Source organism: Ursus arctos, unplaced genomic scaffold (assembly GCF_023065955.2).
Source record: "Ursus arctos isolate Adak ecotype North America unplaced genomic scaffold, UrsArc2.0 scaffold_8, whole genome shotgun sequence".
In the NCBI taxonomy this organism is placed as follows: domain Eukaryota; kingdom Metazoa; phylum Chordata; class Mammalia; order Carnivora; family Ursidae; genus Ursus; species Ursus arctos.
The window spans coordinates 47,318,752-47,343,569 of NW_026623100.1; the positions used below are offsets into that span (position 1 = coordinate 47,318,752).

Here is a 24,818-nt window from a genome sequence, read left to right on the forward strand (position 1 = left end):
TGTGTCCTTACTCTAACAGCCATTCAACTGCCAGGAATGTTTTAAAATTGTCCAAGATTCAAGGACATAAAACATGGAGGGAACGGTAATGTTCAGCCTTGAAAACTTAAAACCCATTATCTAGCTTTCCAGTGTGAAAAAGTTTACTTAAATATGCCTTAAGTATTCATCCCTTTATTATAAACAGGTGTTAAAGGCTGCAGTTACATGTTCAGTACATGACACAGTTGGCAAAATTTTTGAACAGTGGCCAGGCCAGGTTCTAATCCATCTTACAGCTAAAGTGAAAATTTGAACATAAAATTCCAGTGAAGATGCTATAAGTTTCTAAAACCTTTATTCTGAGTTTGTAGAGGTCTACACAAGAACTCAAACCATCCCTTTTTAAGCCTAGGAGCTAAAGTACAGACAGCCATTTGGCACATGGTTATAACAGCATGTATGAAAATCAAGTGGTGGTTTAACTTTTTACTGTTTTAACCTATAAATGTGAGAACCAAGGAATGCTTGATTACACCTATTTGGAGGCTTAAAAATTTATAACTCTGTTGGGAGGGGAGGCAAAGTTAAATCTGAGTGTCTTTAAAAGTTTCAAAAGGCCCTTTTTTAGAGAACAATGCACTGCTATCTAACCATGCTGGTCAAATAAGGGGAATGGAGAGAAATCGGGTGCCTGTAGGCTGGGGATAGCACCAGAGAAATTAAGGTTAGGTTCAGTATTTGCTGGGAAGATACCGGACCTCAAGGAGCTTGGAGAAGGATCTTTTGTAAAGGCCCTCTCTTCTGCCTAATATGGGGGGAAAAGATTCTAAAAATAAGGTGAAGAAATAGTAACCAGCCCAGGGAGAAGAGAAGCAAAGGTGTCAAATGGGGTGATGGTGACTGCAAATGGCTGAATATCAAAGCACGCCATGTTATAGAAGGAAAGGTCAAATGTTTGGGTTAGAATGAAATTAATGACTACAAAGTTTTGAAGGGATGACCTGGCCAGGTATAAAAGATCCAAATACTGGGAATAGAAAGAAGTGGAATACTAAAGCCTGGCTAAAAGGACTTGAGGGGTGCCTGGGTGGCTCAGTTGATTGGGTGTCTGCCTTTGGCTCAGGTTATGATCTCCAGGTTCTGGGATTGAGCCCTACATCGGGCTCCCTGCTCAGAGGGGAGTCTGCTTCTCCCTCTCCCCCTCCCCACTGCTTGGGCTTGCTGTCTCAAATAAAACCTTTAAAAAAAAAAGGTTGAGAGCCCATTCCTATAATGGCTGCACAGGGCCTGATTCCTCCTGAAATCTGAACTTTATTCCAATGAACAGCTTTTCTCATAAACAGTATTAAGATGACCACCTTTCACTCCATCGCACCCCAACATATTCAGAAAAAGGTTGGTATACTAACAGTTCTGGGATAGCATCCTTACCTATATTAAAACTATTGTAAGAGTCCCTTCCCAAATGAAGAACTACTTTTCTTACCAGTCAAGTAATGGGGTGGGGGGGGGAGGGGCAGGCCTAGTGCAGGGGAATAGAAGATAGCTGAACTTACTAGCAAAGGACATTGTGCCAAGGTATATTGTGTCCTTGAGATCTGCAAAACTATTAAAAATCAGTGTTTCCCCACACTATTCTTACCAAGCGATCAAGAAACCCTGTGGCACAGCTACCGCTGGCTAACCCACACAATGCCTTGTAGGAATCCGGCTTCAGTGGGATGCCCTTATTCAGGCCCAACCTGCACAAGTGCACCTGCTCTGGTCTATCTCTACCTAGACTCCAATATAAAGGGTGAAAAAACACAGAGGTAGTAGAGATGAATAGATTGAAGAAGAGGTAGAATTGATACAACCTGGAATTTAAGAAATGTGAGAAAAAAGGAAGACTCAAGACTGAGGATTCAGATGGTCAAAAAAATGCAGTTGCCACGCACTAATGAAGGTGAAGCAGGTCTGAGTTGGGGATGAATGTAGTTCTGTTTAGGTCGGAGTCTGAAAGCTTTGTGGGATATCTAGGTGGAGCCAGTTAGGTCCAGGGCACAGGAAAGAAAGCCAAGCAGCAGCATCACTGGAAACCATGAGGTGGACATCATCATCTCAAGTGTGTGTACAGCGAGAAGGCAGCTGCCTAGGAAAGAACCACTGACCGAGGAGGTGGGGGTGGGGTGGGGCATGGGAAGCAAAGTCTGAAAATAGAGACGCCATCCTTTATCAAAGTTACTGGGACTACCAATTTACTGCTAGTCTTTGCTATGAGACCATGAGCACCCAGAGCAGGAGCCTTCCCCCCCCCCCCCTTTTTCTCTATGCATTCTTACTTCCTAGCCCAATGCCAGGGCCCGGCGTTTGAGTTTTCAAGGAATTGTGGTGCTTCCTCAATCACTCTCTACATCCAAACCTACAAAATAACTGCAAACATACCCTAATCCATCATCAAGTTTGGTTAATTCCTACTTCACATCACCTTCTGCTCATCAAAGGCTAGGATAATGCTAAATACACTATGCTTGAGGGAACTACTACCAATCATCTAACTTTCCTTATTAGTTTAACTTTGTCCTATTCTAACTATTCTCATAGCTGCTAGCGAAAAACTTACTGGCTGTATACATAATAGGAACAATGAAAAAACCACAACTGTAGGAAAAGAAAATTACTCTGTGCGTTAAGAACTTGATCCTAATCTTACCTGTAACTAAGACAAATTTGAAGCTACATTATTTCATAATTATTGTCAGTGATTCTGCAAATTACAAGAGGCAGGGTATGGGACCTTAAGTCAGACGACATTCAAACCACCAATACATCTCTTAACCAGGTGTTGTCTTTGAGCAAATTATATTGTCTCTGAGCCTCACTTTCTCCAACTATAACACAGGGCTAATGGCCAGTAAGGACTAGATGCAGGAACGCAGGCACAATGCTTCACACAGTGCCTAGCACGTAACAAGTACTTAAGAACAGTTGGGTATTATTGTCATCATGGTACATTAAATCTCTTTCCCCAAGGAGCCAGTCACTTTAAACCCTACTCACCCCTTTATCCTAGAAGGGTGTTTTCATATTGCTTTTAAACCCCTCCTAGCCCCTCAATCTTGATTCGATAAATCTTATCCTTGCTTCACTTCCTTGGCTCCTCTAAGGTATCCCCTCTGAATTTAAAAGAACCATAGGCAAGGAAAAAATGTATAAAATATCAATCTCTTCACATTTCCACTGCATAGGTTAATGGTCCTATGACTGGTTGCTCCCACATCTGTACCCAACATCTGCCCCCGTCAGAACTCTGAGTGGACAGGGTCAGAATTCGGCTCAGGAGGATTAGAATTTGAAGAATCTGTGCTTGAATGACTCGACTCTCCAACTGGCTCAAAGGGTCGCAAGTTTGCGTAAGTCACCTCTTGGGCCAGCTGCTCCAGGGAAGGGCGGCCTAATACCAGATTTCGAAGTGAGATACAAGTCATCAGGAAGCTGAAAAAGAGGGAAAAGGTCACCCAGTCTAAACTCCTGTTTCTATGTAGGAATTCCTGCCAAAGCCCTAAGGACTATCTGATGCTACCTTTTCTCATTCAGGAATAGGTGAAAATATTGCCCCAGTGACCCACCCATCCCAGCTGGAAGGGGCCCCACTCTTCATATGGTCTGGTAAAGGAGTCCAGAGTGGGGTAGGGATAACCCACAAGAGGCTGGTGATAAGCTGAGGCGGAACAAACGGCAGGCCATCAGACACAGGGCACTTACTCTTCCATTAAGTCAGGGAAAGGGGACTGGAGAGGGAAAAAGATACTTAGCACTAGACTGTCCTTTCCTGGGAGAGTACTATCCCCCTGCCCGCCCCCACCCCGCCATTATCTTCACCAGAGAAAAGTTATCCAGCTGGCAAGCATCTGATGGCAATGACTAGTACTGCTGTGGAAAACCTACCTGCGACGAAAGATATAGAGCTTCCGCAGCAAGAAGCGGAGGAGTCGCTCGTGGAAAGGGGTATTTCTCCGGCGTTCAAGCTCCTGGAGCCTTCGCTGGCGTCTAAGAAAGGTCTGAACCAGTGGTGTTGGCTCAGGGCCCCCTTGTACTTCCCCTTCCAGCAGAGGCTGCAGCTCTGGAGGTAGAGGCCCCGTTTCTGCCCAGAAGATGGCAAAAAGAGAAATCGCTGAGATTATTCTTTTAGAACTCTCACCAGCTAGAAGCTTCCAGTTCATTCTTTAATGGCTCGATCCTCATGCACAGCCCTGATTTCTCATAACCAGGTGCTTTCTCAGCCCAACTCTTCATATACTCACCAGTTCCATTCTCCACCTTCTCCTTCAATTCCTGCAGATATGCCAGGTCTTGCTCCAGGGCAAGCTCTGTAGTATTGACGTAGATGTACATGTAGCAGGAAGGACCGGGGGAGATCGTATACACCTTGTGGTATTCACCAGCAGGCAACTGACAAGGGCGAGGAAGCAGATATATGTCACTCCCTACCCTTTCCCTCAGCAGCCTATGTGCTTCCTACACTACCTACTTTCTGGACCCCAATCCACCCCCACCCCCCTACTGAGGCACTTTCTTCTCATTGTGTTTTGGAGTTCAAAGGAAATGACTTCCAGAATCCTGGATGAGGCTACTCACAGCCCCAGGGCCCTTGCTTTTTGAGCCCCACTTTAAAGCCCATAATAAATTAACTCCACTCTTCTAAAATTTCTGCCATTGTTAATTCCAGTAAAATACCTGCATTTTTTCTCCTTCCTTAAGAGTCTGATTCTTCTGTTCTGCCACAAGCTCGACAGTCACCTCCCCCTGCAGCAGCTGAATGCTAGTGTTGCCCAGGTCTTCACTCACAAAATTCTCTAGGTGCAGCCCTGCCAGGGGCAACAGAGTTCCCCATCCCATCCTATGGAAGATGAAATCACTCCCAGCCAGAACAGACGTCACACCTTTACCACCACCACCCCTCGGGTTTCAAGAACATTCCTCCCACCAGGAATGCCCCTCCCCACTCTACCACATGCAGTGTCCCCAGTCAAGGAAGCCACAGGGAAAGACAGAAAAGCTTTCTCTGCTTTCCTCCATACCAGGGAAATCCGCAATGAAGACCACCTCAGTGTGGTTGTCTAGGCTGCTCTTGATTTCCTGTAACTTGGTCCTCCAGGGAGACAGGTCCATCAAGAGTGGCTGAAGCCAAGGTGTACGTTGGAAGGGGGACCAGGCGGCCTGCACGATGTCCACACGAGGGTCAAAAATCCTTAGGAAAGAAAACCATGTTCTAAGGAGACCACAGCCACCTACCTACTGGAATTTCTGGTTCTGTTCCGTTCATCATTGTTCCCAGAGGGAACAGGGTTTCCAGATAGAAGAAATGGCTTATGCCAGCATGTTATTGCCATTCTGGGGCACAGAGAGAAGAGGAAAGAGATTCTGGGTATAGGGAAAGAATGAGGGTTAGTGGCCACCAGAGGAGAATTGTGTTAACAGCTTCTTAAAAAATAAAAGGTCAGTAGTTACCTTTTCTTCTGGTTGATGGTGCCCCCTGCTGGAAGCAATCAGCTATGCCCACAACCAGGTGAATAGGAACATGCACCAGAGGGACAGACAGCCTTTTAAGCAAGACAACACTGGGGAGCATGGGCTATTCATTAGGTAAAAGGAGTGGGACTTCATTTTTCCCCTTCTCTGTTCCCCTTGCCCACCTCTGCTGGAAGCGGTCATTGATGGAGACCCAAATATCAAAGTAGATCTGGGGCTCAGTGACATTGTACTTGGGAAGCAGGTGGCTCAGGCAAGTGGCATATTGCTTCAGCATGTCTGCGTGATCCTTCCATCGCCGGCTCTGTGTGAATACCTGCCCCAAACCCCCACATTAGTCCCACCTCATCGTGGTCAACCTCCCAGACAGGTCATGCACTGCCAATGGCACTAAGAGATCCCTGCCTGGTACCTGTTTTGACCAGGAAAATAAAACCCTGAACTTGTCTTTGGGGAAGAATTTTTCAGTGCTGGGCTTTTTAATACTTACCTTTCCTAAACCTACTTTCAGTTCAAAGGAAGTGAACGGCACTGCTCTATTTCAACTTCGACAAAAGAAGGGTCAACCTGGCTCCTGAGCAAGGGCAGAGTGGACCCAAATGTGTTTTATTTTATAATTATGTTTAGGACCAAATCAGACCCCGATGCTCCAGGGAGCTCTGAAGAACTCTAAGTCGTCAACATCAGATATCTCACCCCAGGGTTAAGGTAGCCCAGCTCGCCAGTGCGGCCGTCACGGTAGGTGATCTTCACGTGCTGGTGGGAGCGTGAGTGCACCATCATGTCCCAGGAATAGCCATACAGCCCATTCGTCCAGTTGTTATAGCCCTGAGAAGGCAGGGCAGAGGCAGTCAGCCCAACTGTTCTCATATTAACCCCATCCTCAACCAACACAGGGCTGTGAAACGAGCCCCCCACTTTCCCTCATGCTGTGCCCTCTGCCACCTCCCAGGCTAACCCCAGGCCACGCATACCTGGGTGAGGAAATGGGAATAGGGCAGGAAGAGCTGCTCCAGGAGGTAGAGCAGGGTGAAGGCAGCACCTAGCTGATGGCGCAGCCCTGGCTTTTGGCCACCTTTGGCCCGGCTCCTCTTATACATGCAGGACACACTGGGCTGAGGGGCAGCCTTGAGGGGCAGTAGTTCCTGCAGCCTTTCAGGGAAGTGAGATACTAGCTTCCGGGGCCACTCAGGGGAGCAGAAGAGAGGGCTGCTGGCCAGCATGACGTAGGGGAACATACCTAGAAAAGGAGGGAGGAAATAAGCATTTCAGGAGTTTGGCTGGGGGGAACATGGGTAATCCCCTCAAGCCCTCTCCTTTAGGAATCCTCTCCCACGTATTCCACTTGTGATGAAAGAAGCTCTTAACTAAAGGAGTCTTACTTCCCCGAGACGCCTTACTCCGCAACATACGAGCTGAGCCCAGAGGCCCCTGTCCTCCGCTCCCGTTTACTGCCATTTCAGTGACTGCCTCTGGCTCAGTGCAGCTCTGGCTGCCATGGCCATCTCCCACCCCTCGCACACCTGTGGCATCCCACCTCCTACCAGACCACAGGTACTGACCAATGCTGAAAAGCTGGGAATTCATGCAGTGGAAGTAGGACACGAAGAGGAGGCCAATGGACCTCGAGGCATCAAAAAAGAGCAGGAAACCAGCTGAGAGGTCGAGCAGCAGTCCGCACCAGTGCACCACTAGTAGACTGGTCATCTCCTCGGACAATACTAGCCTGCAGACACCGGAGACAAAGGTCAGGCACCAGCCCACTAGAGAACCCAGCATTTATGGCACGTTCACAGTGAATCTACCTCCGCTCACCCCATCCTTACCAAAGGAAGTACCCTAGCAGGTGGGTAGAGGAACTCTACATAAAGACACCCTATGGCAGAGTTTCCAACCCCCTTTCATTGACACACACTTAAGGTGTTCAATTTTTTTCAGTATACCCTATGTGCTAACCAAGGGCAGTTTTCAAGGGCGAATCTGATTGAGAAGTGAGTGTATTTGGTGGGGGTGCTGATGAGGGGTGGGGGTGGTAGATTCTTCATGGAGGTTATAAATGAGAAGAAACTTTAAAAGGTGAATGCCTGACTAACATAATAAAATCAAACTTTTGGAACTGGGAAATAACAGGGAAGAGAAAAAAGAACAAAGTAAAATACGATAACAGGAAAAACAGGAGGAAAGGAGAAATCAAGAGTTTTCTAAAAGGTGGCAACAACGGCTTTGTCAGGGCAGGGACTGTCCATCTTCTAAGTCCACTGGCCGAGGAGTCCTGGCAAGAGGCTAGGGTGGCCACCCAGGGACAGGGGCCCCACCCATGGCAGCTGCTGGGAGCATGGACTCATTCACCAAGTCACCTTATTCGGATTCTTTCCTTCCCTTTTGTTTTTAGGTTTTTTTCCCCTTCATTCTGGCCCCTACCACACAACTCCCAGGGGCAGGTAAGACCTTGATGTTTTGGTATCACTGACTCCGCCTTCTGCTGAAGAGAAAGATGAGCGACAGAGGAAAGCATGTGGCAGGTTCAGGCAAAGTGGGAACAGCAGCTGTTCCACAGACCTGAGGGAGGTGAGTCACCCGCTGTGTACCTGTGCCGCAAGGAGAACTCTGCTCTGCCACTCACTTGAAAGGACCGAAGAGCCAGTGCCGGGACAGATATTCCATGGAATAGCCTTCAACCCAGTCTGCATCCAGCTTTTTCACACCCGCAATGAAGTACACAATGAAGATCTGCAAAGACAAAATGCAAAGCAAATGTTCAAACAAGAAAGAACCTGGTTTTCTACAGACTAGCAAAAATGACCTACGTTCTGATCCGAGTTCAGGGCCTAAAGAAGATTAGATTCATTCACTTAACTCATCTGAGATCTTCACTTGTCCAACAAGTATTTAAGGACATTCTACCAAAGCTAGGCACAGTATTAGGTCCCAAAGGAAGTCAGGAAGCATAGATCTCTCATAGGGTGCTCATCTAGCAAGGACAAAGCTCTATCCTTTCCATGACGAGGCGAGAGAACCCACAGACCAGGGGACTGGAAACGAAAGAGTCAGCCTCGCTTTCCAGCAAAAGGGAGAAAAGGGAAGGTCTGGGGAGACAGTACAGCACTGTCTGGCAGCAGGATGGTCATGCTGACAGTAGCTGTCGAAGAACACCCCCTTTCCTAAAATCCTGTACCTGGCCACGCAGCACCGCGTAGTTCCAAAGGGGCACATGGGCATTCCGCTTACGGGTGTTCAGCAGGCCGTCCACAGACCTACATCGAGGGAAGTAAGGATTAGGGACAGCTTCCTAGTCCAGCACATTCCTACCTTTCTTTTTAAGTGTAATTATCTATCCCAGGACATCTCCCATATCCTCTCTGGTACTCTGGGATCTTCTGAGGCTCCTTACAATTACATGAGCAAATTTAACAGAAACAGAAATATTACTAGTGGGTTAGAACACACAGTTCAGTGTTTATCATTAGTTAGTTAGTAAATTAGTCTGTCTTAATGGAACAAATCAGGAAAAGGATTACAATGCTTCAGAATATGACTGAATTTGAAAAAGAATGAATTTGAGGGAGTGTTTGAAAAGCAAAAGGTGTACGTAACTATATAGGATATTTAAGAAAAAAAGTTTTTAATATCCAAAACAAACCGACATCTCAGAGACCTAGATGCCAGGGTCTAGTGCTGGAGGGCACCTTGGGAGAGAACCGATAAACCCAAGATACTAAGACTAGATATATTCTGGAAGGCAGAAGCAAAGCAGGTTTCAAGAAGACAATGAACGAGCAGAGAGGTTGGGAAGGGGGCAGCTTACAACTTGCCGTTGAGAGGCTCATGGCATCATAATGAGGAAAAATTTAAAGTGTTTCGTATAGTGCCTGCCCACGTGGAAAGCCCTGAGTAAGGGATAAGAATTTTTTCAAATTGTGTAAAAATCATAAAAATGAAACTTTTCAGGAGTACTCTGTCAAAACTGTCTCTTAATTTTATATGATCAGAGCTGGGCATTCTCAATGAGTTTAAAGGTTTACAAAGGGGTATCTGTAGGTATAATTAATGACAGAAATCACTAACAAATTCAACGTTTGAGATTTTTTCCCCTATAGCCATCTTACTGACATCTCATATTTGCTTTTCACTTAATGGGAAGAACCCCTAGAGGTCATCTGCTCTGCCACCCTACCTCCAAATCCCTTCACCACCTCCCCTGAGAGATGGTCACCTAAGCCAGAGGTGGGGGAGGGTTACCTCCTCCCAGGACAGCACTGCTGAGCAGCCCTGGTGGGCCCTCTCCTTCTGACATGACTTTGCCTCACAGCAACTTCTACTCTTGGCTCTAACTCTGCCCCTCTGGGCTCACACAGAGGAAGTCTGCTTCCTCTTCCACATGACAACCCTTGAAGTACTGAAAACATCTATGTCTGGCTTTAGTCTTCTCTTCTTCTAAGTGGATTACAGGAAGTGGATAGATCAAGGCACCTGGGGAGATATGGAAAGAGTGAAGGGGTGGGAATGGAGCCATTTTGCTTTTTATCATCCCAAGTGCCCCAACCACACTGACCCTTCCCCCTCCCAAATTCATCCAGACCGAAGTGTGACCCCGTAACTGCACTTTGCAAAGCATGGTTGAAAATACGTTTGCTGGGGCAAATTCTAGGACCTCACCGGGCCCCTACCACTGGTAACCATCCCAACCTGGCCAACCCCTTCCCCTTTCCCCTAGAATCATACCAGTAGTGGTTTGCATCCATGAACGTCAGCTGAAAGGCCAACAAACCATACAGATAGGAGTGGTTGTTCCATGACGTCTTGTCCAGGAGAAACACATACCAGTACGGCAGCAGGAATAACACACAGCTTAGCCGGTAGCACAGGCCCAGCATCATGCCCAGTGCTCCTGGGATTTGTGGGGGAGAGGATTAAGAGGTCAAAGGGTCACCACAGACCCAGCTCCCCCGGGACAGGCTGTGGGTGGGATTAAGAAAAGTCATCGGACATTTTATAATCGTAAAATCAAATGAAAATCAAATGTTAGTTTAACATTTTAAAAAGACTTATGAGGTCACAGCTCAGATGACACACAGGTCAGCAGGATAAAATTAGGAATCACAGCGGAAGTGAATTAATGAACCCAAGACTGTGGTCATTCACCAGCATGCTTTGTATTTCTGTGTTTTAGGCAGGCCAGTCAATACTCCCATCTCTCCCATACTTTCCCTCACCCAGAAACATGACGGTATAGACAAGATACATCCAGTCAAGTGGTAGTGGCTGCAGGGCATCCAGCAGGGGGAAACGGCACACATCCAGCCCATCCAGGTATCTTCGGTCCAGGGAGCTGAGTCCCCGCTCTTGAGGAATGTCCAACACCATCATCAGCCCTGGGAAGGCAGTCGAGGAGGGGCCATTAGGCCTCAGCAAAGGAAGCAGTGGAATACACTGGAATACAGTTGGGATGCACCCAGCTCCAGGGTCAGATTTCTTTTTTTTTTTTTTTTTTTAAGATTTTATTTATTTATTTGACAGAACAAGAGACAGCCAGTGAGAGAGAGAACACAAGCAGGGGGAGTGGGAGAGGAATCAGCAGGCTTCCAGCGGAGGAGCCTGATGTGGGGCTCGATCCCAGAATGCCGGGATCACGCCCTGAGCCAAAAGCAGACGCTTAACGACTAAGCCACCCAGGCGCCCCCAGGGTCAGATTTCTTATGTAACCCTGGCTCTGGCTCTGGCATTTATTCATTCATTCAACAATAATTACTAAGTGCCTGCTCTGTTCTAGGCATTATGCCAGTTGTGTGATCTCAGATAGCCACTGCACTTCCCTAAGCCAATTCCTCATTCCTTATGTGAGAAAGGGACTCATATTTTACAGGGTTACAGGGGGCACCTGGGTGGCTCAGCTGGTTAAGCGTCTGGGTTAAACGCCTGCCTTAGGCTCAGGTCATGATCCCAGGGTCCTGGGATGGAGCTCCGCTCCAGGCTCTCCGCTCAGCATGGAGCCTGCTTCTCCCTCTCTCCCTCCCCCTGCTTATGCTTTCTCTCTCTCAAATAAATAAAATCTGAAAAAAAAAATTTACAGGGTTACAAAGAGGATTAAATGAGAGAAGTGTACAAAATGCTGTAACAGCTGTTCAGGTTTTCATAATTTAAGGTCTGTCCTACGAGTACATAAAAAGTGTTCTAGAGTGGTGCGTCTAAACTTTTTTCACTTTTTTTTTTTCCCCAACTTTTTTTCATTTCCCAGCACACCCAGAAAACAATATTTGGCTTACCACACTAGAGCAAACAGAAGGGGCTACTCAGGTCTGGAAGCCAGTTCCAGTTATGGCAGGGTTTCTCAACCTCAGGACTACTCACATTTTGGGCTGGTTAATCATTTGCTATGAGGGGCTATCCTAGGCATCATAGGTCACTTAGCAGCATCCCTGGCTCCTAAGTAGAAAGCAGTAGCCACCTATTTCCCTTCCCCCAAGTTGTGACAAATAAAAATGTCTACAGACATTGCCAATGTACCCTGGAGAGCAAAACTGCCCCCAATTGAGAACCACTGGGCTAAGCAGATTAATATTTTAGCACATCTGTAATCCATTCCAAGCATACATGCTGTGACCTATGAGTTAGGAAACTCTGGGTAAGGAGTTGCAGCCAAAATGTCTGCCCTGTCATCCCTGCTATTTCTCTGGGGTCTGGTCCTGAGTATAGTTACTTGGCAACTTCATGCCACAAGCAAGATGGGTCTCTGGTCATCTGCCTCTGTATTTCCCATGGCCTCAGATCAAAGCATTTCTGGCCTCCAACCCTAATCAGAGGAGACGAAGGTGGATTTGATCCTAAACTCCACAAATATCTCTTCCAGAAAATCAGTACCTTCAGCTCTGAAGAAAAGGGAGGCAAGTCACTAAGTAACCAAGAAACGCACAAGGGATGGTTATTGTCCCACCCACCACCACACTGGTCCCTCCAGAAACCCGATTTACCAAAGAGAAAACGGAAGACAGCCAGGCTGGCAGGATCTGTTGGTCGATTCAGCAGGGTCACCAGCCTTCCCCAGCTGGAAACATCTGTCCACTCAAACCCCAAGAGTGTCCCCATTCCACTGCCCTGGCTGGGCCCTGAAGACTGTCCAGCCTTATCTTTCTGTACTTTATCTGCAAACAACAAACAGAAAGTGTATGTGCAGGTGTGGGGGTGGAAGTGCTTTAAAATCGGCTCTTCCCCAAATCACAGAAATCACGGCCCCTAGAGCCCCAGGGTTTCTCCCCCTGATTTCTGACTACTAGAAACACCCTCTCAGTGCCAGATCCCTCTGGATCTCCCAACGTCCCAGCACCTCTCTCAACTACAGCCCCCTAACCGACGCAAAGCGTCCCGAGTGTCACCATCACCCCAAAGCCGTGGACTGCAATCTCTCTCTACAAGCCCCTTCCAAACAGAGACCCCTTTCCCAGGGTCCCACAGGGCAGTCCTACCGCCCCCGCCCCTTTGAGACAGAGCCCCTCTCTGCCTCCACCGCATGGGAGGACTCTCAGCCTACGTGAGTCCGGCTGGACCCGCGCGGACCGGGCAGACACGGCCATGGCTCCGCTGAGGTAAGACCGCCAAAGAAGTGGCGGCCAAGCAGGGAGCGGCGCGAGGAATCACTTCCCTAAGCCCCGCCTCCCCGACACGTCAGCACGCGCGCGGCCGGCCGGAAAGCGCTGGGACTGTCGTGAAGGGCTCTCGGCGGCGGCGCCTGTTCTCTGCTTGGCGGCAAAGGGCGGAGCGAGGAGCCTTGGAGTAGGGGGACAGGGAGCTCGGCCTGGTGTCGTCTTACTCAGTGACGGAGGAGGAGCAAGGATGCTCCCAGACGCGCCTGTCTTCAGCCGCTGGACCAGTCTCGCCGTGAAGCGTCCCAAAGCCCCTGGCGCTTTCACCCCTAAGAAGTCTCAGAGTCCTGACCACTTCCTTGGGTCCCCCCTCCGCCCCCATTCGGTCTCTCCAGGTTGTAGTGGCCCTGCGGTGCTCCCTGACGTGAGCAATACGGGTGCAAATGTCAGACTCTTTTCCCCAAGAGGTCGACCACTGAGTTGAAGACGCACCTGGGAGGGTTGTCCCGGCGTAGGGAGAGGGTGCGAGTACCTTTATTCTCTCTTACAGTACCGGCCAAGAACCAGAGGTTTGAAATCAGCTGGGGGAACCGGAACGACACAACCGCAGGGGGATGTAGAATAGGGACAGTGCGTAGAGTGTGGTCCATCAGGGAGGATTCCTAGAGGTGAGTCTTGAACAGCACTGCAATATCTAATTTTCTGCCCTGGGACTGCACAAGTAGTACTGTCTTATTTTATATGCAAATCTAATGTCTGGATTCATTGGAAACAGCTGGATTCTCATATCTGCTTCTGCGTTTGATCTGGTGTTGATCGAAGTATGTGAAGGAAATCTGGCCTCAGATACTTAGTTGGAAAAAGGAAAAGCACTTTAATAACCTTTTTAGATAATTGTGGGTATCCTTCTTTGATACCACACCTAAACTTAAAAGTGGTAGTTTTTTAAAGGTTAGTCAGATGTAGAATCTGAAACCATTTCAATGAACTTTATGCTCTGTCACATTAAAATGATTGGTATATCTTCCACTTTGAATGGACCTTTTACAAAATCATACGGATAGTCATTTGGAAAACATTGGTTCACTGAGTTACGCTGCTCTTCTAAATGCAGTCTCTTAAATGTTGGGAAGCTGCCAAGCTCACGGTGGCGAATACAAGTTTTCCAAAATTCTAATTTTCATTTGAAAGTGCAAATTTATTCATTGGCAACAAATACTGTCTGTTGTTTTCCTTCAAGGAACAGCCACACTTCTTTCATTTTTGAAAAAAATACCTGCCAGATGTGCCAGTTTGAATAACCATTGTTTATCTAATATCCACAAGTAAAAGGATGTTTCATTTTTAAAAAAGAAAGAAAGGGGTGCCTGGGTGCCTCAGTCAGCTAAGCATCTGTCTTTGGCTCAGGTCATGATCCCGGGTCCTGAGATCAAGCCCCAGTCAGTCAGGCTCTCTCCTTAGCGGGAAGCCTGCTTCTCCCTCTCCCTCTGCCCCTGCTCCTGGGCTCTCACTCACTCTATCTCTCAAATAAATAAATAAAATCTTAATTTAAAAAAACAACAGAGATACTCAACATCTTATTTTATTAGGGATTGTAAATTCAAATAATAATGAGATAACTATTAGAGTGTTTGAAATCCAAAGCAGCAGCACCACCAAATGCTGGTGAAGAGGGGGAGCAACAGGAACTCTACTTCATTGCTGGTAGGAATGCAAAATGGTACAGCCACTTTGGAAAACAGTTTAGCAGTTTCGTACAAAACTAAACATGCTTTTCCCAAATGATCAGCAATTGTGCTCCTTGGTATTTACCCAAATAGTTGAAAAATTATGCCCACAGAAATATATAGCAGCATTATTCATAATTGCCCAACTTGGAGGCAACCAAGATGCCCTTCAATAGGGGAATGGATAAACAAACTGGCACATCCATTCAGTGGAATAGTCAGGGATAAAATGAAATGAGCTAGCACACCACAAAAGGATGTGGGGGAACCTTAAATTCATATCCCTAAGTGAAAGAAACCAATCTGGAAAGGTTACATACTGTATGATCCAAACTGATATCCTGGAAAAGGCAAAACTGTGGTTTTAAGTCAAAAGATCAGTGGTTGCCAGGAAATGGGGGAAAGGAGGGAGGGATAAGGTGGAGCACGGGATTTTTAGAGAGGTGAAACTACTCTGGATGACACTGTAATGGTGTCATGTGCATACATGTGATTATACATTTGTCAAAACCCATGGAATGTGACCCCTAATGTGAACTATGGACTTGGTTAATAATAACGTATCGATCTTAGCTCATCAATTGTAGAGAAAGCGAATACACCATACTAGTGCAAGCTGTTAATAATGGAAGAAAAGTGGGAGAGTGCTAAGGGGTGTGTGGGAACTGTCTGTACTACTCAAAAAAATAAATCCTGTTGATTTTAAAACATTACTTCAGCTCACAGTTGAACTACACAAGTGCTTTTTCTCGGAACAGCTGTGAGACAGCCATCATACTTGGGGATGCCAAGTGCTGTGTGTGTATTTCCCATTTCTTCCCACAAAATAGTTAAGGGTGTGTACTCCAGTGTCAAGAATTAATAAAATTAATAACTTATACTGCTTCATTAGGGATGTTGGAAATGACATTTTTTGAAAATGCAAGTGTGCAGCCAGGAGGAATACAAGGACTACTACTACAATTTGGTGTCACTGTCTCATTCCTGCTAAGTTGCCAACAGTTTTATTACCCACAGTTGCTTTTCTGTCATCAATCCAAATGGCAACATAGTTAAAAGGACAAATAATGTATCAGTATTATCATAGAAGTAGTTTTGTTCTTGAAGACCCCAGGGGTTCGTGGACCATGCGCTGAGAACCACTATCCTAAAGGAAAAGAATGTATGGAGTAGATGTAAAGTAGGTGGGGATTGCTAGGGACAGATGTGTTTGGCAGGTAGAATCATGGGGCTAACAGTGTTCCTGCTTCTGAGGGTCTGGCCCACTTCTAGGTTATCCTAACAGGCAAGGTAGGCCAAGTAACTTTGGAAGTCATAGATCTATTTAGGGGATGAATCTCTTATTTGCTCTCAAACCCCAGTTCAAATGAATTCAGTGTGGGTTGGAAAGTTTGGGCTAGCTCTTCTAAGACCACTCAAAATTAGATGGTTCCATTAAATTCAGCATTTATAGTCTGTTATGTGCCACGAACTGGACAGGTTATAGAGAAAGAAACAAATTATTAAGTTGTGGCCTCTGTCCTGTAGGAATTAATGGATAAGGAAAGATAATAATAAAAGAATATGGAAATAATAGAATAATAATAATAGAATGTACAAAATCCTAAGTATTAAATGAGGTTCAAAGGGCTGTGGGAGCGCTGAAGAGGAAGTGAATCATAACTGGAGAATTCAGGCAAGTTTTTCTGAGAACTTGGAGCTGGGCTTTTAAGGATGAGTATCATTTTGAGAGAAGAGAGGGAAATCGAAAGTTCTTAGTATAGTCTTGGGTTACTGGAGAGCTTTCTGGCTAAGAGAAGTACAGCTAGTAGATGAGCTGTGCTAACTCAGTACCTCTGTACCCCATGACTGTAACTTGTTTTGTTGAGGGGGTTGATTTCCAGTTTATCCTTTCAGGACCAGTATACAAAGACTCTTGCCGTTTACTATTCATTTATCCATAAAATGGTACAAAATTTAGAAAAGAGATTTCTTCATGGGTCTTTTCTTTTTCTTTTTCTTTTTTAAGATTTTATTTATATATTTGAGAGAGAGAACGAGAGCAAGAGAGGGTGAGGGGCAGAGGGAGAAGGAGAAGTAGACTCCTTGCTGAGTGCGGAGCCCGATGTGGGGCTCGATCACAGGACCCTGAGATCATGACCTGAGCCAAAGGCAGACACTTAACTGACTGAGCCACCCAGGTGTCCCATGCATGGGTCTTTTCTAATGAAAATTATCTTTTTATCTGCATTTCAGGGAAAGAAGCCCTCTTTCAGATCTCTCGGTTCAATACCCCAAACATTTAGTGAGTGACTACTGTGCACATGGTGTGTGTTATTTTCAACAAGGGTACCAAAATAAGGACATAGCCCCTGCATTCACAGAAGTTAGAGTCTCGGAGTTGTCAAATGTGTATGCAGCTAATGGCAAAGCATGTTACAGATTCTATAAAAGATAAAACGTGCTTAGGGTATTCCTAGCTTGGGAAACTGGTAGAATGGGAGTACTACCCAGCAGGAGGAATGTGGGGAAAAGATAAAGGGTTTGGTTTGGCTGTTGGAGGTGTCTGTGGAGAGGGCACTGGAGAGGCGGTTGAGAACAAGGTCGGGGTTAGAGATACAGATTTGGGGATCATGCACAAATAGCTGCTGAAACCGTAAAGCATTGCGCTTCCCTCGGGAGACCAGGGTTTCAGCCTCTGCACTATTGACATTTTGGTCTGTGTAATTCTTTATTGTGGGAGGGCTGTCTTTTGCATGTAGGAAATTTAGCATCCTTGGCCTCTACCCACGGAATGCCAGGAGCACATCCCCCCAGTTGTGACAACCGAAAATGCCTCCACATGTTGTCACATGTCCCTTGAAGGGCAAAATCAGCCTCGCCTCATAGAGGACCTATTGCTCCAGGAGAGTACAACATCCGAAGGGATGATGGCCACGGGTGGAACCTTCTGGCTCTAAGAGCACAGTCAGAAAGGGAAAAAGACATTGGGAGTGATGGGGGGTGACCGTCACAGATGGGGTGCCCAGCAGTGTAACAGTCTACAAAGGGGTTTGGAGACAAAAGAGGCCTTAGCAGTGGTGAGAGCTTTATGATCCTTCAGGGAGCAATTCCAGCTGCTCCTCCTGGATGTGCCTTTTCCTTGTTGTCCAGCATTTCCCAAGAGAGATACAGGAGTAAACTGCCACTTGGGCCATAAATAAGAAGATTGGGGTAGATGTCAGTGCACCCCAAAGCTTGCCAGTTTGCTTTGCAGGTTGTTAATATTGCTCTTTCACTATTTCCTCATTCTATTTTCTCTATTAGTCTCCTTTTTCATTTGTAAAGTGCTTTAGCAGAAATATGGAAATATATGTCCAGATTATTCAATCCTAAAAATAATCCGGCGAAGCAGCTTTCATTCTTCTTCCCATTTTGCAGATAAGGAAACTGGAGCTCCTAGAGGGAAGTGGCTTGCCCAAGACTACACAGCCAGGGAGTAGTAGAGCTGATACCCAAACCTTCTGATCACACAGGGGCTGCGAACACTCTTCATCACGCCATGATTCCTTCTTCGGGTACAGTGCCTACCACCTAGCATTTTACTTTGCAAAGTGACTAATACTCCATTTCTCCTAGAATAGAGCTTTCCTTGTCTGTAAAGGAATCAGTGACTTGTTTCTCTTCTTGCATCCTGCCCGTAGTACCATTTCTTTCTTTTGTGTTTTTTTTTTTAAAGTAAGCTCTAGGCCCAATGTGGCTTGAACTCATGACCCCAAGATCAAGAGTCCACATGCTCTTCTAACTGAGCCAGCCCAGCCCCCCACTCCCCCCCCCCCCAATATTACCATTTCTGCTCATAGTGCATTGTTTGCTGCCTTACTGAATGGCTCATCTTGTGAGGGTTCTAGCAAGGTGGGCCTTTGACAAAGGGAAGCATTGTGGTGTGTGTACAGATGAGGCCAAGCCTGCAGGGATTCTGCACGGTGAAGAGGAGGGTGAGCAGGTTGCAGTCCCAACTGTGGGTGCTGGGGAATCTCCCTAATGGGTGCTGGGTTTAGGCCAAGGGTCAGCTCCCTCAGGGACACCAATGTATGTCTAAGGCTGGCAGGGGCATACTAGACCCCGGTAACTCCTCAATGGCTGTGACCCTGATTTCCACCCTTGAAATCCTCCTCCATGTCTTGCTGCTCTCCTCAGCCATCCTACTCTGGCGCTTTGTTACTTGGCACCTTTCACGTTTCCCTACCCACCACCACACTTAGCATCTGGAATTCTTAATAATAGTAATCATAATAGCCATGTACTAATGGTTGTTTCAGTGCCAAGCACAGACAATGAGGTAACTGAGGTTTACAGACATCATATCAGTCTGTCCAAGGTCACGTGAGTATTAAGGTGTAGAACAGTGTGTCTAATAGAAATATAATTTGAACCACATTTGTAATTTTAAATTTTCTATTGGCCAAATTAAAAGAAAAGAAATGGGTGAAATTAATGTTATCAACTTTTAGAATTTAACTCAATATACCTACAACATTATTTCAACATGTCATCAGTATATAAAATTACAGCTGAGATATTTACATTCCTTTTTTGTGTAATAAGTCTTTGAAATACTTGGGGCACCTGGGTGGCTCAGTCAGTTGAGCATCCCACTCTTGATTTCGGCTCAGGTCATGATCTTAGGGTCGTGAGACTGAGCCCTGGTGTAGGGCTCCGCACTCAGAGGGGAGTCAGCTTGAGATTCTCTTTCCCTCTCCCTCTGCCCCTCCCCTCTTCATGTGTGCCCTCTCTCTGTCTCTCAAATAAATAAATCTTAAGAAAAAAAAATATATGAGGGGCTCCTGGGTGGCGCAGTCGTTAAGCGTCTGCCTTCGGCTCAGGGTATGATTCCGGCGTTCCAGGATCAAGTCCCACATCGGGCTCCTCCGCTGGGAGCCTGCTTCTTCCTCTCCCACTCCCCGGCTGTGTTCCCTCTCTCACTGGCTGTCTCTCTGTCAAATAAATAAATAAAATCTAAAAAATAAATAAATAAATAAATAAATAAATAAATAAATAAATAAATATGGCGTGTACTCTTACGTCACTTCTCAATTCAGAATAGCCCCAGTTCAAGTGCTCACCAGCCACATGTGGTCAGTGGCTACTGTACTGGACAGCGCAAGGACAGATCAAGGATTCTGACCCACCTCGAAGGATGGTAAGAAGTGGGACAGCCACATTCTCTGTGAGAGCAGGCTGGTACTGTCCACCAAATTTCAGATTTGCAAAATATAATAATCTTATCCAATTGGAGGTAAGATTTCATTATAGAGTAGAATAAAGTATCTCAAAACAGAGGTCCAAAATTTGTTAATTCCTTTAAAAAAAACTGTTAGAGAAACTGACAATTTCCCTCTTAGAACTGACACTGATACTTCTGGGATGGGACAGGAATGTTTGCTCCCTTTTGCATGTCCCTGTTACTGTTCTGTCTTGATAAATACCATCCGGGAAGACTAGATTTTCTGTGACCTGGAGCCAGGTAGTGGAAAAATCCTTTGCCCTGGGGCCCTTCTCTGTCCATAGGGCAGGCCTCTGACCATTTCTGATGGGGCTTTCCAACCCCTCGTGATGGCTCATGAAGGGACTGTTGAACTCTGGAAGGAAAGAAGGGATTGGTAAGCCGGTATTTCCTGGTTCCGACAGTGGACAGGCCTTCCTTCCGGACACTGTGCCAGGCACACTGCATGTGCTATCCTTTTACACCTCTCCACCATCCTCTGAGGTCAGCATTAGCACCTGCAAACCCCAGAGAGGTGAAGAGGTTCACTCAGGGTCACACAGCTAGTAACCCAGAGCTTTCTGACACTGTAGCCCAGGATCACAGCAGTCCAGACTTTTGGGGTTTTAACACTTTCTGCCCACCCATGAACATGGGAACAGGGGTTGCCAGCGAGAGATGTTTATATCTATGTTCTGTTTCCATGTGAACTACCCCTGGTGGGGTACTTACAGTTGACTTCAGTCTCTTAAGATTTGGGATCAGAGATTCAGGACAGAAAAGAAAAGAAAGAAAAAGGAGACAGCCTGCCTATCTGTATCAGGAGGTCCAGTCTCAGGAAACCTAGGAGGGCTGCTGGATCTTTCTTTTCTTACTCCTGATAAGTTAACAGATCTTTGGTTGCCTGGGAGCCCTGTGGCTTTAAGCCTGAGCTGGGTCTGGGAGGAGACTGGGAGGGCGACGGAGGGTGCCCGCCTACCTGGGGAAACCTGCTCGAGGTGAGGCTGGAGCGGCCCGGGATGCGAGGCGGGCGGGGGCAGGCTGAAAGTTGGAGCAAGCAGGAAGTGAAGCGAGGGCCGCCCGGGAGGAAACAGACTAGGCGCGTCCCGTCACTGACAGGCCCGAGCCACTGGGAGACATGGTGAGCGAGCTGGGGACTAGAAAGGGGCCGATTGAAAGACCAGCCAGAGTGGGCTGGGGGCCGGGGACCGGGAGAGCCGGTGGCAAAGTCAGAGCGCCGGGCCAGCGCTGACTGTGGCCGCTCTTCTTTGACAACTTGGGGGCACGAAGCTCCGAGCTGCCTGGGCGGGTATTCCTGCCCTGTCTACTCCCTCCCTCTCCTGACCTCGGTGCTGGCCTGGAGCAGGATTTCGGTGGGGGGTGTGGGGGGGGGACCCGAATTCCAGGCGGGGAGTTGCTGAGAGGCCCGGCATCTCCTCCTCCAGCCCGCCAGCCGCCCGGTGTTGTGACACCCTGGGCAGCATCTCCGAAGTTCTCGGGGCACATTCCAGCCCCGAGGCAGGAGCTCGGCCGGCTGCCTTTCACTTCATATAGAAACTCCAAGAATTTGACTCTTGGCCGAGTCTAAGGAATCGGCGGGCCCCTCTCTATAAACATAAGGAGGAAAGCTAAGGCTTCGTTAAAGAACCAGAAGTTGGTTCTCTTTGGTAATCCATCTAGGTTGGACCCACGCTCCCGGCCTGTTTTCGGAGGTCGAGTGGGTCAGAGGGGGTGGAGCCTGATACTGGTTTTTCCCTCCCTGTTGGAAAACCTTATCAGCCAGGGAGGACTTGCCCTCCATTTCCCCCAACACCCAGGCTGCTGTTTTTATTTAATATCTGCTCAAGCAGGCGGTGGTGGCTTGGTGCCCGCACATGGTGCTATGTGGTGGGGAAAGCAGAAGTTCATGGCGCAATGGCCGTCCCTCAGGGGGCCTGGTGGGGGCCTTGGAGCCTGGTTGCATTGCTCTGGGTCACAGTAATGAGGCTTGGGGGAAGCCTCGGACCGGAGCCGCTCTCCAGCTGCTGTCTTGCAATGAGAGGGGGTTGTGCCATTTGAGGGTGTCCTGCCAGCCACACAGTTATTTTTAATGAGGACCCTTTGGTCAATAGTGGTGGGTTTTCTCTGTGCTGAGATGCCAGCTCAGCAGTCCTCTGACCCCAGCGGAGGAGCAAGGCAACCCTGAGTGGGATTTAGGGCTGTGTTTCTTTTCCTCATCAGGGGCCCTGAGAACCTGAAAAGAAACTTGATCTAGTCTGTCTAGCATCAGCACTCACCTTCTGGGGCTTCAAAATGCATTTGTTTTTGATTACATGAGTAATGCATGAAAGCATTCTCTTTGTAAACAGTTCAGGCATTAAAAAAAGCTAAAGTCCACCCCAGGCCTTCCCCTCCCCTGGCCTCTGAGGCTGAGTCTCAGTTCCTCCACCACTTGGCCTAATTAACCCCTGTGTTGCTGCTCAGGAGGAGGCCAGTGGAGGTGGGGGACATGATCACGTAAGGAACCTGCAGAATGAGGTGGAGGGAGTCAAGAATATTATGACCCAGAATGTGGAGCGGATCCTGGCCCGAGGAGAAAACCTGGAACATCTCCGCAACAAGACAGAGGATCTGGAAGCCACAGTGAGATGGGGAGACCATGGGCAGGGCGGGGGTGGGGGGTGTAGAGGAAGAGAAGGAGGAAGGATTGTTGGGGTTTGGGGGGCTGGTGGTGTTGGGGGCAAAATGAACAAGAGGGAAGTCTGCCTTTTCACTTGTTTTGGGAACTGATGATTGAGTCCCCAGTTCGGATTCTGCTCTATTCCACTGATTGGTACTGGGGTCCAGGGAATGGCTCCAGTGACTGGGGGGGGGGGGGGGAATGGGTGGGGCTGACTCTTGGAGGAGGTTTTTCTGAGATAAGATGGCCCAGTCAGCTCTTGCATTCTTAGGCTTCTCTCCCATGAAACTGATTTTTCCCTTTGAAGGCTGCCCTTGACAATCATTTGGGCCTGACCTCCCCAGGGTAAAAATATTGGTTCTAGAAAATCCTCCTAGGGCCTTTGGCCTTTTCTAGGAGTTCCTAGGCAGGAGGCAGAAAACTGCTAGAGTTTTGCTGAGTCTGCTTTAAAAAGAAGCTGGGAAAAGCAGTGAAATTCTTTGATCCAGGGGTCGTCTGCTAGTTGAAGGCTAGAATAATATCTCCCACACATCTTGCTAGACCTCATTCTTCTCTCTCTTCAGCCAGGGGCTGAAGCCAGCTGCTCAGGGAGGGAGTAACTCTAACAAAATACTCCAGCAAAGGTTGGAACCTAACGTTCCATGGCCACAGGGAGAGACTGGCTGTGGCTTTCCACGTCCTGGGTGTCATCTTGGGTATAGTCTCCCCGGGACTTAGTGTTTCTTTCCACAGCCCAGCCTGCAGAGCACGGCCCTGGGAAATGTAATTTCGGCAACTCGAGTTGAGGAGGAAGAGCAGTTTCTCTCACCTCCAACCTCCCTACTGCCCTGGCCTGTCCTCCAGCTCCAGCCGTCCCCATGGGCAAGGAGTCGTGGACCCAGGGAGATGCGGCCACCTGGAGCTTGTACTGTTCGGCCCCGGTGTGTGCCTTCCCAAGGGCGGATTGTGCAGACACTGTCGCACCCCCGGGTGTGAGCATATGTAAAAGGCCCCTCAAGGTGCATGACGGCGCAGGGGTAAGAAGAGAAGGGGGAGGCAGGGGGCCAAGGGGAGCCCAAGAATTTTAAATTCGAGCCTGGCCCATCAGAGTGTCATGAAGATATATATCTGTCAAGGTAGGAGGACAGCACATTTTTTTGTGTAACATTCTGTGACCTCAACTGCTCGCTTAAATATTTAGATGTATAGCATGTGGACCTCTGTTTGGCCTCTTGTTTGGGTGGGAGGAGGCCCCGGTTCACTCTGCCTTGTCCCCAACAGTCGGAGCACTTCAAGACTACATCGCAGAAGGTGGCTCGGAAGTTCTGGTGGAAGAACGTGAAGATGATTGTCCTCATCTGCGTGATAGTTTTTATCATCATCCTCTTCATCGTGCTCTTTGCCACCCGTGCCATCCCAACTTAGGGAGCCCCTCGCCCCCACCCTTTCAGCGCAACGCTCCATAGCGGATGCCAAGAAGGGCTCTCTCTCCCATCCTTGCCACAGGGAGTGCTGCTGCGTCCTCCCACCCTCACTCTGAAGCCCCTCTGCGACACCGTCTGCCCCAGCACCTTGGCCCCCGGAAGGAGAGAGCTAGACTATGGCTGTGTTTCATGGGCCCTCAGAGTTGGTCGGAGAGACACCCAGAAGGCCCAGCCTGTGGCTGGGAAACTGATGGTGGCCGGTGGGCAATAAAGACCTTTCAGTATCCCCACACATGTTGAGGTAATTTCTCCCCTTCCATTTTGCCTTTGGCCCTTCTATTTCTTTTCTCCCTGGGGACACCCTCTGGCTGAGAGTCTCTTCTTTGAGGCCCCAAGGTTGGAGGGGTAGAGAGTGTATGTTTGGAGAAGAAAGATGGAGTCTCCCCATCCTTCTCTATTTTCCATTCTTTGTCACAGGTCTCAAGAACTGGAATTTTCTAAGGCTCTTGGCATGTGGAAAATTCAAAATCATTTTAGGGTGGTCTGCAAGACTCCTAAGTGTGTCCCCCTGGGGTCTTGCATGTCCCTTTATTACTTTTCTGCTGGAAGTGTTAGCTGAGACAGGCGAAGGCCACCTTCCATCTCTCTTCTGTGGCCCCATTGCAGTCTGGAGGGAGGAGTTGAAGGAACTGGGCCACTTTTCCTTCTTTTTTGGTTCTGCAAAGTTTTATTTAT

The 24,818-nt window shown here is 47.7% G+C and overlaps 2 protein-coding genes and 1 long non-coding RNA gene across 5 annotated transcripts; 2 read left to right on the forward strand and 1 right to left on the reverse strand.

Annotated features, from left to right (window-relative positions):
* Nucleotides 1-320: 320 nt before the first annotated feature.
* GGCX (gamma-glutamyl carboxylase) lies at nt 321-13,154 on the reverse strand. Of its 2 annotated transcripts, XM_026481634.4 has the most exons (15): nt 13,019-13,154; nt 12,462-12,632; nt 10,707-10,865; nt 10,216-10,381; nt 8,669-8,747; nt 8,117-8,223; nt 7,056-7,219; nt 6,468-6,733; nt 6,190-6,321; nt 5,658-5,809; nt 5,043-5,212; nt 4,699-4,829; nt 4,266-4,413; nt 3,910-4,105; nt 321-3,456 (listed from the first exon to the last, which is right to left on the reverse strand). In XM_026481634.4, the coding sequence occupies exons 1-15, from the start codon at nt 13,059-13,061 to the stop codon at nt 3,264-3,266; spliced, it is 2,277 nt and encodes a 758-aa protein (XP_026337419.3). In that variant the 5' UTR covers nt 13,062-13,154; the 3' UTR covers nt 321-3,263. The 2 variants fall into 2 exon arrangements, with proteins under 2 accessions (XP_026337419.3, XP_044247786.1); XM_044391851.3 differs by lacking the exons at nt 321-3,456; nt 3,910-4,105; nt 4,266-4,413; ... (6 more) ...; nt 8,117-8,223; nt 8,669-8,747 and adding an exon at nt 8,754-9,963 and having other exon boundaries at nt 13,019-13,126.
* A 73-nt stretch (nt 13,155-13,227) lies between these two features.
* On the forward strand, nt 13,228-19,240 carry LOC130543140 (uncharacterized). Of its 2 annotated transcripts, none has more exons than XR_008958231.1 (2): nt 13,228-13,738; nt 18,197-19,240. It is a non-coding gene; the product is annotated as an uncharacterized LOC130543140 (long non-coding RNA). The 2 variants fall into 2 exon arrangements; XR_008958230.1 differs by having other exon boundaries at nt 13,246-13,738; nt 17,033-19,240.
* A 1,786-nt stretch (nt 19,241-21,026) lies between these two features.
* VAMP8 (vesicle associated membrane protein 8) lies at nt 21,027-24,375 on the forward strand. The gene is made up of 3 exons (XM_026481623.4): nt 21,027-21,162; nt 22,485-22,643; nt 23,941-24,375. Exons 1-3 carry the CDS (start codon nt 21,160-21,162, stop codon nt 24,082-24,084), a joined length of 306 nt encoding a protein of 101 aa, XP_026337408.2. The 5' UTR covers nt 21,027-21,159; the 3' UTR covers nt 24,085-24,375.
* The last annotated feature ends 443 nt before the right edge of the window (nt 24,376-24,818 follow it).

Bases quoted from the DNA above. Each gene is read 5' to 3' on its own strand.
- GGCX (XM_026481634.4), bottom strand. From the start codon at position 13,061: ATGGCCGTGTCTGCCCGGTCCGCGCGGGTCCAGCCGGACTCAC. The intron at 4,830-5,042 runs GTATGGAGGAAA...TGCCCCTGGCAG, and splicing joins CTTCATTGCGGATTTCCCTG to GGCTGCACCTAGAGAATTTT. The intron at 3,457-3,909 runs GTAGGTTTTCCA...CCTCTTTTTCAG, and splicing joins CTCTATATCTTTCGTCGCAG to CTTCCTGATGACTTGTATCT.
- VAMP8 (XM_026481623.4), top strand. The intron at 22,644-23,940 runs GTGAGATGGGGA...TGTCCCCAACAG, and splicing joins CAGAGGATCTGGAAGCCACA to TCGGAGCACTTCAAGACTAC.